The sequence below is a fragment of the Lissotriton vulgaris genome, chromosome 2_1, assembly GCF_964263255.1.
Source record: "Lissotriton vulgaris chromosome 2_1, aLisVul1.2, whole genome shotgun sequence".
Lineage (NCBI taxonomy): Eukaryota > Metazoa > Chordata > Amphibia > Caudata > Salamandridae > Lissotriton > Lissotriton vulgaris.
Window position 1 is genome coordinate 1,335,056,250 of NC_141687.1, and position 12,539 is coordinate 1,335,068,788.

General features: G+C 44.2%; 1 protein-coding gene across 1 annotated transcript in view; it reads right to left on the reverse strand.

The window, feature by feature from the left end:
- Nucleotides 1-12,539, reverse strand: part of GLI2 (GLI family zinc finger 2) — a 268,813-nt gene that overhangs the window by 131,750 nt on the left and 124,524 nt on the right. Inside the window, exon 3 of the mRNA XM_086957103.1 lies at nt 3,661-3,863. Within this exon, the coding sequence (XP_086813229.1) occupies nt 3,661-3,863 (203 nt within the window). The remainder of the gene's footprint in view (nt 1-3,660; nt 3,864-12,539) is intronic.

Sequence of the window (12,539 nt, forward strand, 5' to 3'; positions counted from 1 at the left end):
TAAAGACCAGGCTATTCCCAAGATAACCTCTTACTATGATCTTCAGATCGACAAACCACCTGACAAGTAAATCCCTAAGAAGATTTTACTGCACAATGAAATGGACGAATTCAGAAAACCACTGACATCTAGTGCTTTACTTAAGCTGGTGGTTTCTGGTGCTCAGCACCGGCACTTAATCAATCATCAACTCCGGCGCTTTTCTTGAGCACCAGTTAAGGACACACACACATTAATTATTGGGGAGATTAAGTGATTTGCCCAGAATCACAGGATGTTGAGCCGATGCCGCAGAATCGTGAATCTTATTCCCCAGCCTCTCCCCACTTTCATGGTTAGCCGTTGGTTCTGTTTTAGGCGGCGCTAACAGGAGAAATGGGCTGGTGCAAGCTGCCTCCAGAGGAAAGCCGCAGCACTTATTGTTTTCCTGATTAACCACTGCTGACACTTAAAACATTCTGGTTGAAGGAAGAGTGCAAACTGCCCTGCAGCTGTTGGTAATCCAACACATTTTGCATACTAAAAACTCCATAAAATCCATACCCCATCATGGCAGGGGAACTGCAGGTCCTGTAAGAACTCCAGTATACACCAGGCCACTAATCCAGCTTCATAACTTTATCTGAGCCACTGCAAGAAATCTGCTACCACTGCTGCTCACAAAGACTCTAGCACAGTCCTTGCGGCAACTCGCAGCTAAATCACTGTTATGACTGCTTCTCATACCTGAATTTAGACACAAAGAAAAGACGACTGCAACACTTTCAGGGCCAGGCAAATCTCACCCTACTCCCAGGCCTGCATTTTCAGCTACACAAATATGCACATTCATTAACTAAGTTGTGAAGGGGGATTGTAATTATAGAAATATACAAGGGATCTGCAAAGGTGACCTCGGCTGCAAGCGTAATACAAACTGTCAGTTGTATGTCTGTTACACTTTCACCCATCACACTGCTAAGGGCTGCGTCCAATTACAAAGTAGTTGCACCCTGGCGATCCTCGTGCACGATACGGAATTAGTCCCACATAAGTTCAAAACAAAGACAGCATTTGTTCGACCACATACTCTACACCGCATAGTATACTGCTCATGTGGACAAGTGCTCCAATGCCCCCACAGAGTAAGCACTGTATAAATGCTACAGTACAATAGAATACAACGCCTCATGCTAATGGGACTATAGCACCAATCACAATAGGGTGCAAGGTGCCCTCTGCAAGGTGAAGCCGGTTCATTTGAAATAAGCATTGAGAAGATGTCACCCAGTGGCTAAATTGTCAACTGTGAAGTCAGAATATCCAAGTACCATTCTCAATTCTCCTCTGATCTTTGCTTTATGAACTCTGGCAATTTTGGAGTGCCTTAGTTCTCTGATCTGCATACACTGGGGGAACCAGTCATGAATAGTTTGTACCACTAGTTGCAGGCGATGTGCACTGGCCCTCAATTTTGGGGACTGAGACTTATTCTTCGTAAACAGACAACATTGACCTAGAGCAAGTGTCAAGGCAGAAAGAGAGAATAAAGGAAAAAGTGAAAGATAGTAAGAAAGTGGCAAAGGGAGAAAAGCAGGGATGAAAACAACGAGTAAGAGTGAGATAAAGAGAGGAAATACAGGGCGGTAGAGGAATGAGGCATGAGGTGTAATCAAAGTAGGCAGCCTTGCTATTCACATTCTGGCAACGAGCAACACAGTAAGGGTTTCCTAAGAAAAACTTAGCGTCCCTGCCCCTATGGTTTAAAAAATAATAATTAAGAAATGGGGAGTGCAGGAAATAGCAATAATTGAGTAATATATCAACAATTAATACATTTTTACATTTTAACAGTCACCACAGGAAAGTCTAAAAAGTTATACTTGCCATGAATACAGCCCAGAATCAACAGTAATCGAAAAAAATTAGTTTAAATAATCAAAATATGCTATGCTATGTTATGTTGTAAGCATTTGTAGAGTGCATGTACACTACATTTTCTTGGCCCTGGAATAACAGAATCACCATACAACACCCTCAGTATTAGTCATACACCTGTTTGAATGGCCATGTTTTTAAGAGCTAACTGAATCTATTGTAAAAGGGTGTCATCCTAATTTCTAATGGCAGAGAGTTCTATATTTGGGGGTGAGTAAACAAAACCTAGGGCCCCCGTGTCTCTACTTTTTCAATGAGGGAATGGTAAGACGATTCAGATGAGAAGATCTCACGTGAGGGTATCCAGGCACTGGCACGAAGAGATTAAGTGATTTGCCCAGAATCACAGGATGTTGAGCAGACGCCGAGACTCAAACCCAGATCCACAGCTCCTAAGTCGGCAGTTCTGGCTGCTGCGCTACATCCTCACGAAATGATCGCAGGACTGATGCCTAGGGATTTAAAAATGATCCAGTGAGGCTTATAAACTGCATGCTGTTTCACCGGTAGCCAGTGCAGTTCCCTCATAAAGGAGGTGATGTGACATTTCCTAGGTATATGAAAATCTAACTGGCTGCCTGGTTTTGTGCCAGCTGTAGCCTGTGGTCTGCATAACTGTAAATCTTTACCTTCATCTTTACCAGCGCATACACCGGGGGCGTATGTATAGATAGAAGAGGTAGGGAGACAGAGGTCCCCTGGGGCACTCCATATGAGAGTTGGATCTTAGGGGAGCTGAATGAGGGTCGGAGGACTGATTGACAATGGTCTTTCAGAAACTAAGCGATCCAGGTTAGCACTGACACCAGTAGGCCTCCAGCTCCAACACGGTCAATCAGAAGTTCATGGTCAACAGTTTTGATAGCCGCCGAAAGGTCAGGAAGTAACAGCACCTGAGGGTTGCCCCTGTCCGCTTCTTCCCTTATTCCATCACGACTGAAATAACTGTTTCAGTAGAGTGTGCTGGTCAGAAGCCAGTTTGATGTGGGTCGAGGAAATGAGTGTCTTCTAAGAAGGAACATAGGCATCTATCCACATATACCTCCAGAACCTTAGATAAGTACTGTAGCAGGGATATGGGGCAATAGTTTTTCAACACGTGTGGGTCATCCCCGAATTTCTTTAATAGCGGAACCACTATTGCCTCCTTTAAGGAGTTGGGGACAACCCTTGACTCAGGGAGTTATTGAGAAAGGAAAAGGCTGTGTGCAGAAAGTGGGAGAACACTTCTTTTAGCATCTTAGGAGGACATATATCATTCGGGGAGCCCAACTTTACTTTAGTTAACAGGTCCAAGAGGCATATCCTGCTGGTGGCAGGCCAATCAGACAATGTAGAAGGGTTCCTGTCATTGATTGCGGTTAAAGCAGTGGGATGGCTAGGGGGGATGCAGTCTTTAATTATTTTGATCTTATCAATAAAGAAGAGATTGAGAGCGTCTCACATAGTCTGTGTAGGTGGGATTGTTGCGGTCACTCTGTCATGATTAGATTTTAGTTGATTTTATAATTTTATCTGAGAAAAAGACAGATTTAGCATGGATGATGGATTCTTTATATTTTTTAAGATGAAGTAGATAAAATATAATATTAGAGATAATGCTTGTAAGTAATTACCTAGACTATTGTTTTACAATGAAAGGGTAAAGTTAAAGACCCTGCACCAGTACTCAGTAACATTAATTTCTTACTATAGCTCAGGTCCCCCAGGGAACACAACCTACAGTATCAATGTGCGTTTTACCTTCAGCAGGGCTGAGACCCCTTGCAGCGGAGATCATTGAGAGGGTGGGGCTGCTGTGCAGGGAGCGCAGGTAGTGCTCCATGTGCGGGTTCACGTAATGATGGGTGTGGCCAAACGGTGATTCGCCAGTCGCAGCTGCGTGGGGAGAGAGCCGGATAAGCGAGATGTCCGAGATAACAGGACTACCAGTCAATGTCGAAGGTCTGTGTGAAGAAACACAAACATTATATATTACACACATTGTATTACATACATTTGTCATTTTTACACACACTTAAATAATTGTTAAATATATTCTTGGTCCCTCTTTCTCTATCGCACCACACTATATTTATTCCAATACTTTTACAATAAAACTGCAGTCTAGTTACGCAAACCTTATACAAATCTTAAGCTTTTGAAAATTGCTCTTCTATTCAGTGCTTTATTTGAAAAAGAAAAGTGCCATGGTCCAATGTTTTTATCCTCCGACTGGTGCTACCGTGCCCAATACCAAGGCTGCTTAGTCTTGATTTCACCTCATGCCTCTTTATTCCACCACCAGACACTCCTTGCTCATTTATCTCACTCTTGCAGTCTCCTGCGCCCTTTGTTATGGTTTTCCCATCTTCCTATTCCACCTTTCCTTATTGTGTATTTTTCACTCTCAAGCTCTGATTCAAAATCTGATTAAGTAAAATCAGTAAGAATCCTTGAAATGAGTGTCAATGGGATCCACCTGCAACCACCAGCTTAAACTAAGTACTGCTTCTGTTTTTCATCCCCTGTAGTTATCATACTAAATGTTATAGCATTTTGATTTTCTAACAATAAACACCTTTTTAGTTGATTCCTACTTTATACTTCTTCCATCGCCCAAAAGGCAGAAACTGCGAAGACATAACAAATCACAGTTTTGGTCACGTCAAAGTCATTTTTAAAAAATGTTTCACAAACTTTGTTATTGTGATAAGAAAATCACTCCTTCTCGAAAATATTGATATGGCCCGTCGCACTTGCAAAAAGGAACAAAATATACATGTAACCTCAGTGATATAGTGGGCTCTAAATATTTCATTTAAACACATCCTATAAGTGTTTTTTCAATTTAAAGGCCTGCAGGGCGGCTCTGATGTTTTTCAAGTTTTAACTACAATTTAACAAAGTTTATAAAAAGTATATAGAAATGCACCAGCGTTTCATATAATATCCAATTCGTTTCTATAAATAGAGAAACAAATCCCAATCGTTAGTACACAAAACTATGAGATCTGTACACATTGTTTTTTAAAATACCATCCTTGCAGGACAACAACATAAAGTGCTGAAATGCTAATCTTATAGAATTGTACATTGGACCGTTTTGAGCAATGGCGCATCACATATCATACCTATAACACATCTCCTCCTCCCGTCACTGAAGAGTATATCTTGACATGCTCCTGTCATGAGTTGGCAGCTGGTTCAGCTAAAAACGCATTCGTCCACTGTAGTCGCAGGTTCCCAACATCACTAACAGAAGTCTGATCTTTCCCAGGATCTGGCAAATGTTTACAATGGCTAAGGTTTGATTTAGGAAGTCCCTGTAAAATCCCAATTAGCCGAAAATTGCCAATTGTCGTCTTGTTTTTTCCCCTTAATTAATCTATTACACCAAATTGAGACCAAGCATTTACAATGCAATAGGTCTCGCATTAGGAAAGTTTGAGCGATTGGTATTGTAAATGACACATTTTTTATTTATGTGTTGGTTTTGAAAATAGCGAACTTAATAGCTTTGTCATTTACAATGCTAATAGTTTTAACTTTCACAAATGTGACACCTATAGCATTTATAATGCAATATGTGTTGTATTTACGTGATTTAGATGTATTGATATTACAAATAACAATGGCTTTTACATTTTTTAATAATTAATACTTAAATAAAAGTTATTGTAATTTATAGTGGCAATAGCTTAAACTTTTGTAAATAATTTTTGTGAAGATTATGTTAATTGTATTTTATTGTGACGAAAATCCAAGAACAGAAGTGAAATATTAACATATTTTTGTGACATTTGTAATAAAGCTTGAAACATTGAGAGAACATATTTGAACCAGTTGTTGAATGGTTGCACAGATTGATTGTGTGGAGGCGCTGAGTGATGTTGTGGTGGCGACGAGAGATGATGTGGCGTTCAGTGATGCTGTGGTAGCGCCTAGTGATGTTGTATTTCCCATGAGTGATGCTGTGGTGGTGCTGAGTGATGCTGTGGTGAAGCAATAGATAGATAGAGTGAAGGAGATAGATAGATAGATAGATAGATAGATAGATAGATAGATAGATAGATAGATAGATAGATAGATAGATAGATAGATAGATAGACAGATAGTGTGATGGCGATAAATAGATGGACAGATAGAGTGATGGCGATACATAGAGTGTATTTATGTTGCATTGAGTAGTGTAAGTATGAGATGTGTAATTATATGGCACTGAGTGGTAATATGGGGAGTGTATGTAGTTTTCAGTAGAGTAATTATGTGGCACTGAGTGGTATTTGGAGTGTATGTTGCATTGAGCGCAGTGTAATTACGTAGCATATAATTATATGGCACTGAGTGGTATTGTTTGTAGTCTATGTTGCATTGAGTGCAGTGTAATTATGTTTCATATCATAATGTGGAACTGAGTGGTATTATGTGGAGTGTGTGTTACATTCATTAGAGTAATTATATGGTGTGTAATTATGTGGCACTGAGTGGGATTTGGAGTGAATGTTGCATTGAGTGCAGTGTAATTATGTGGCGTGTAATTGTGTGGCACTCAGTGGTTTTTGGAGTGTATGTTGCATGGAGTGCAGTGTAAATATGTGGTGTGTAATTATGTGGCACTGAGTGGTATTTGGAGTGTATGTTGCATTGAGTGAAGTGTAATTATTGGCGTGTAAATATGTGGCACTGAGTGGTATCTGGAGTGTATGTTGCATTGAGCGCAGTGCAATTATGAAGCATGTAATTATGTGGCACTGAGTGGTATTGTTTGGAGTGTATGTTGCATTGAGTGCAGTGTAATTATGTAGCATATAATTATGTGGCACTGAGTGGTATTGTGTGGAGTGTGTGTTGCATTCAGTAGAGTGTAATTATGTGGTGTGTAGTTATGTGGCACTGAGCGGTATTTGTAGTGTATGTTGCATTGAGTGCTGTGTAATTATGTTGCATATAAATATGTGGCACTGAGTGGTATTTGGAGTGTATGTTGCATTGATAGCTGTGTAATTATGTGGCAGTGCAGTGTGTGTGAGGCAGCGCAGTGTGTGTGTGAGGCAGCGCAGTGTGGGTGTGTGTGAGGCAGCGCAGTGTGTGTGTGGCAGGGCAGTGTGTGTGTGTGAGGCAGTGTGTGTGTGTGTGTGTGTGTGAGAGGCAGCACTGTGTGTGTGTGTGAGGCAGCGCAGTGTGTGTGTGTGTGTGTGTGAGGCACCGCAGTGTGTGTGTGTGTGTGAGGCAGCACAGTGTGTGCATGTGTGAGGCAGCACAGTGTGTGTGTGTGTGTGTGTGTGTGTGTGTGTGTGAGGCAGCGCAGTGTGTGTGTGTGAGTGAGGCAGCTCAGTGTGTGTGTGAGGCAGCGCAGTGTGGGTGTGAGGCAGCACAGTGTGTGTGATGCAGCACAGTGTGTGTGTGATGCAGCGCAGCGTGTGTGTGTGAAGCAGCGCAGTGTGTGTATGTTGAGGCAGCGCAGTGTGTGTGTGAGGCAGCGCAGGGTGTGTGCGGCAGCGCATTGTGTGTGTGAGGCAGGGCAGTGTGGATGTGAGGCAAGGCAGTTTGTGAGGCAGCACAGTGTGTATCATGGCAGTGTGTGTGTGATGCAGCGCAGTGTGTGTGTGAGGCAGTGCAGTGTCTGCCTCAGTGCAGTTTGTGAGTAACAGTGCAGTGTGTGTGATAGGACAGTGTGAGTGACACACAGCAGTGTGTGACTACATACTGTGTGACATCGCAGTGTGTATGTGTGAGGCAGCGCAGTGTGTGTGTGAGGCAGTGCAGTGTGTGTGTGTGAGGCAGCGTAGTGTGTGTGTGTGAGGCAGCACAGTGTGTGTGAGGCAGTGCAGTGTGTGTGTGAGGCAGTGCAGTGTGTGTGTGTGTGTGAGGCAGCGCAGTGTGTGTGTGTGAGGCAGCGCAGTGTGTGTGTGTGTGAGGCAGCGCAGTGTGTGTGAGGCAGCGCAGTGTGTGTGTGTGAGGCAGCGCAGTGTGCGTGTGTGTGTGTGAGGCAGCGATGTGTGTGTGTGAGGCAGCGCAGTATGTGTGTGAGGCAGCGCAGTGTGTGTGAGGCAGCGCAGTGTGTGTGTGTGTGTGAGGCAGCGCTGTGTGTGTGTGAGGCTGCACAGTGTGTGTGTGAGGCAGCGCAGTGTGTGTGTGTGTGAGGCAGCGCAGTGTGTGTGTGTGTGAGGCAGCGCTGTGCGTGTGTGAGGCAGGGCAGTGTGTGTGTGAGGAAGCGCAGTGGGTGTGAGGCAGCACAGTGTGTATCATGGCAGTGTGTGTGTGATGCAGCGCAGTGTGTGTGTGTGAGGCAGTGCAGTGTCTGCCTCAGTGCAATTTGTGTGTAACAGTGCAGTGTGTGTGATAGGACAATGTGAGTGACACACAGCAGTGTGTGACTACATACTGTGTGACATCGCAGTGTGTATGTGTGAGGCAGCGCAGTGTGTGTGTGAGGCAGTGCAGTGTGTGTGTGTGAGGCAGCGTAGTGTGTGTGTGTGAGGCAGCACAGTGTGTGTGTGAGGCAGTGCAGTGTGTGTGTGTGTGAGGAAGTGGAGTGTGTGTGTGTGAGGCAGCGCAGTGTGTGTGTGTGTGAGGCAGCACAGTGTGTGTGAGGCAGCGCAGTGTGTGTGTGTGAGGCAGCGCAGTGTGTGTGTGTGTGAGGCAGCGATGTGTGTGTGTGAGGCAGCGCAGTGTGTGTGTGAGGCAGCGCAGTGTGTGTGAGGCAGCGCAGTGTGTGTGAGGCAGCGCTGTGTGTGTGTGAGGCAGCGCAGTGTGTATGTGTGTGTGAGGCAGGGCAGTGTGTGTGTGTGAGGCAGGGCAGTGTGTGTGTGTGAGGCAGCGCAGTGTGTGAGGCAGCACAGTGTCTGCCTCAGTGCAATTTGTGTGTAACAGTGCAGTGTGTGTGATAGGACAATGTGAGTGACACACAGCAGTGTGTGACTACATACTGTGTGACATCGCAGTGTGTATGTGTGAGGCAGCGCAGTGTGTGTGTGAGGCAGTGCAGTGTGTGTGTGTGAGGCAGCGTAGTGTGTGTGTGTGAGGCAGCACAGTGTGTGTGTGAGGCAGTGCAGTGTGTGTGTGTGTGAGGAAGTGGAGTGTGTGTGTGTGAGGCAGCGCAGTGTGTGTGTGTGTGAGGCAGCACAGTGTGTGTGAGGCAGCGCAGTGTGTGTGTGTGAGGCAGCGCAGTGTGTGTGTGTGTGAGGCAGCGATGTGTGTGTGTGAGGCAGCGCAGTGTGTGTGTGAGGCAGCGCAGTGTGTGTGAGGCAGCGCAGTGTGTGTGAGGCAGCGCTGTGTGTGTGTGAGGCAGCGCAGTGTGTATGTGTGTGTGAGGCAGGGCAGTGTGTGTGTGTGAGGCAGGGCAGTGTGTGTGTGTGAGGCAGCGCAGTGTGTGAGGCAGCACAGTGTGTGTGAGGCAGCGTAGTGTGTGTAAGGCAGCTCAGTGTGTAGCAGGGCAGTGTGTGTGTGATGCAGCACAGTGTGTGTGTGTGTGTGAAGCAGTGAAGTGTGTGTCTCACAGTGCAGTTTGTGTGTAACAGCGCAGTGTGTGTGATAGGGCAGTGTGAGTGACACAGCAGTGTGTGACTACGTAGTGTGTGTGTGAGGCAGCGCAGTGTGTGTGTGTGTGTGTGAGGCAGCGTTGTGTGTGTGTGAGGAAAATGCAAAAGTGTGTTAAAACCTCGAATCGCCGCGGAATCAATTCCACTGGCCCCGCCCAATGTTTACACAGTATTTATGAATGGTAATAGAAAGAAATCAAAATTTCACGCAACGCGGGACTCTGAAAATTTCAAAATTCCATTTTTAAGAGCACATCACTTTGGAAATCTTTTTCCCAGGAGGTAACGGTAGCAGTCCCAAAATAAACAAAAACACAGAGCGGGAACATGCTGCAATTGCCTGTCATTTCCAAACCGGGCGAGCCGGGAGGGGGCACATTCGCTGCAGAAATAGCATTCATCAGGCGGGAGGCGCTGTGCAGGGAGGGGTGGGGTGATCAAGCTTTATTAGGGTGCCCTAGGGGAGTTCTAGACACTGCTGTCCCAATCCTTGGATTCTCGCAGCGCCTCAGGCAGACAAAGGAATCCGCCATAGATCGCACAAGGCGCTCTTCTTGACCTCAACCTATGAAGCGAGGTGCGGCAGCAAGCCTCCTCTGCTCCAAGATCCCACATATACCAATAACATCGATTGCTCAAGCGCCTAACTACGGGTCACAATGAAGCGCTATATCAATGGCCTTATAAAACCAGGGGCAGAGTGTTTTAACAGCTACGGGTGAGGGAAAGGACATAACCGAAAGCGAAAGCGCTCGCACACATTCACAGCAAACAGCCAGCAGCAAAAGCGCGCTCACAAGGACAAATCTGACACTGCAAAAGCACGCGTCCGACTCGTGTCCACATTCAAGTAAGTATATACTAAAGTATATACAAGAGGTCTCGTGCTCGACCTAATAATCCCTTATCCCATCCACCCCTACCCAAAAAAGGAGACCACTAGTAACACTAACCTATTTGAATCATTATAGTAAAAAAAAGTATTTCCAAACAAAAGATTCATAATATACCTAAATTAAAAAAATTGATTGGTTCAAAATGTGTTTTTAACATTTAATAAGATACTCCAAGTCACTGATGGACAGTGTTTGAACTGTAACAGAAAAAGTAATCATGGTTGGAAGATGTATAAGAGTAATTGTAGCACCATCCATTCAAATAGGAGGATTTTGAATCAACTTTTTGAGCTAACTGATTTGATGAAAGTTACGTTTTTCAACTAATTTGAATGTGATTACTTTGGAAAAGGTTATTCTTTCGGACTATTTGGATTGAGAAATTAACATACACAAGGCTGATTGACCAGCAGACTTTGTTTTTTTCTTTCTTATCTCCAGTATGGCAAGTCCATCACTGATGAAGAGTCTTCGTTGTTCCTTCTGTCAGTAATGGTCTTTTCCTCATACTGACATCTTTTAAGGACATCCCTTCCCAGCCTGATAATGCCCGTTCACATTCCCAATAAGTGAGAGCAAGCAGTTCAAAATGGCTGCCTCTGCTGCAGTAGTAAAGTATTTAGCCCCTTTCACGTTATGGCTCTAATCAATGGCCATTCAGTGAGTGTTTTCTTCTAGGTTTTACTCCAAAGTGCAGCAGATGAAAGTACACTGTTAATCTACTGACCAGGATCTGTTCAGCAGGAAAAGAGAGGCAGATCAATGAAAATAATGACATTTGACTTGACTAGCAGAATTGATTACATTCACCTGAAATACTCCGATCAATCTATTTAGCACCCACAAAGGACGTTAGGAGGGCCTGAGTGGATTAGAGTGAAGGTGTGTGTTAAGAAACAAACAGAAAATTGACATCTAAAAGGGTTCTTACATCTTAGCCACTTTTCTCATGCAGCAGGAATGATACCTTCCCCAGGAATAAATGTGTACACTCTATAGAGTAAGCTGGCTGCTCGGTGTTGGGAAATGTACTGCTGACGTCGAGCACCGGCGGAAGTTGACAGTGTGCACATCTTCAGCAAACAGCTGCTAATAATTACCTTCAGTGGTGCCAAGCAATTGCACACAACAATGTCACATTCCAAAGAAAGTGTCACTTTAATGTTGACTTTGTGAGTCAATGGTGACACCTCCTTTGTTAAATAGACCAGCTCATTTTGCAATTCAATCCTAGATCTCAGGCTGTGCAATTCTACCTCTGAAAAGCTCTAAAAAAACACTGCGGGTTAGCAGCCCATATGTCTGCTTTTAGAGTTTTACCACTATACAAACCTATTTGATTGAGTGGACCTCTAAAAGATATTCCCCAGTTACAGAGGTATTCGCATTACCAAACACAATATTCACACTGAGTTCCTTCAGCACTCACCCTGCATACCTGCACCACACTGCTCTAAGAGGGCCTTTAACTATATATAGTCACATTGTACCATTTATCATTGGTACTTCACTTACAGCATACACACTACACACTTCTGGACTCACTCGACACGCCACAACACTCAGGATGCATCCTACTGCCATCACTCAACACCACACACCTCTCTCGCCAATGGTGGACTCATTGTTGGTTAGTTGGACAAACGAGGCATCTTTTAAGACTGAACAAACTCTCTTTCCTTGCTTGAGAACCATGATGTGTTTGCTGGCAGCTGTATGCGAAAAAACCCACCACCACTCACGGTTCCAGGGGCAGGGGAACCACAATACAAAGGCAGTTAAAATACTGTTGTGGATGTTTTGATACATGGCCCATGTGCCCACTGTGCAAAATAGCATTTATGGAGGTGTGATTTTGCAGACAAAAAAGATTGTTTTATGGTACAAATGTATCGAAATGAATATTATGAAATGAAATGAAAAGATTGTCTCTAGTGGGGAATCATTACTGAAGAAAAGAGACATAACAATTGCACTGTTTACTTTTGAAAAGGACGAAGCAATAGTAGGAGACTCTTTAATTCATCGGATCTCATATTCAAGGTGAGGTGGAAGAGGAGGATAAAAGGAATGAAAGACACTTGGATTATGATTCACTCATAAGGACTCGGCTTCCCGAGGCCATTGCAAGATTTTTATGATGCTGCCAAAAGTTGTGAATGGTATAAAGTTGTGTGAAAATTCACGGACATAAATGTTTGCT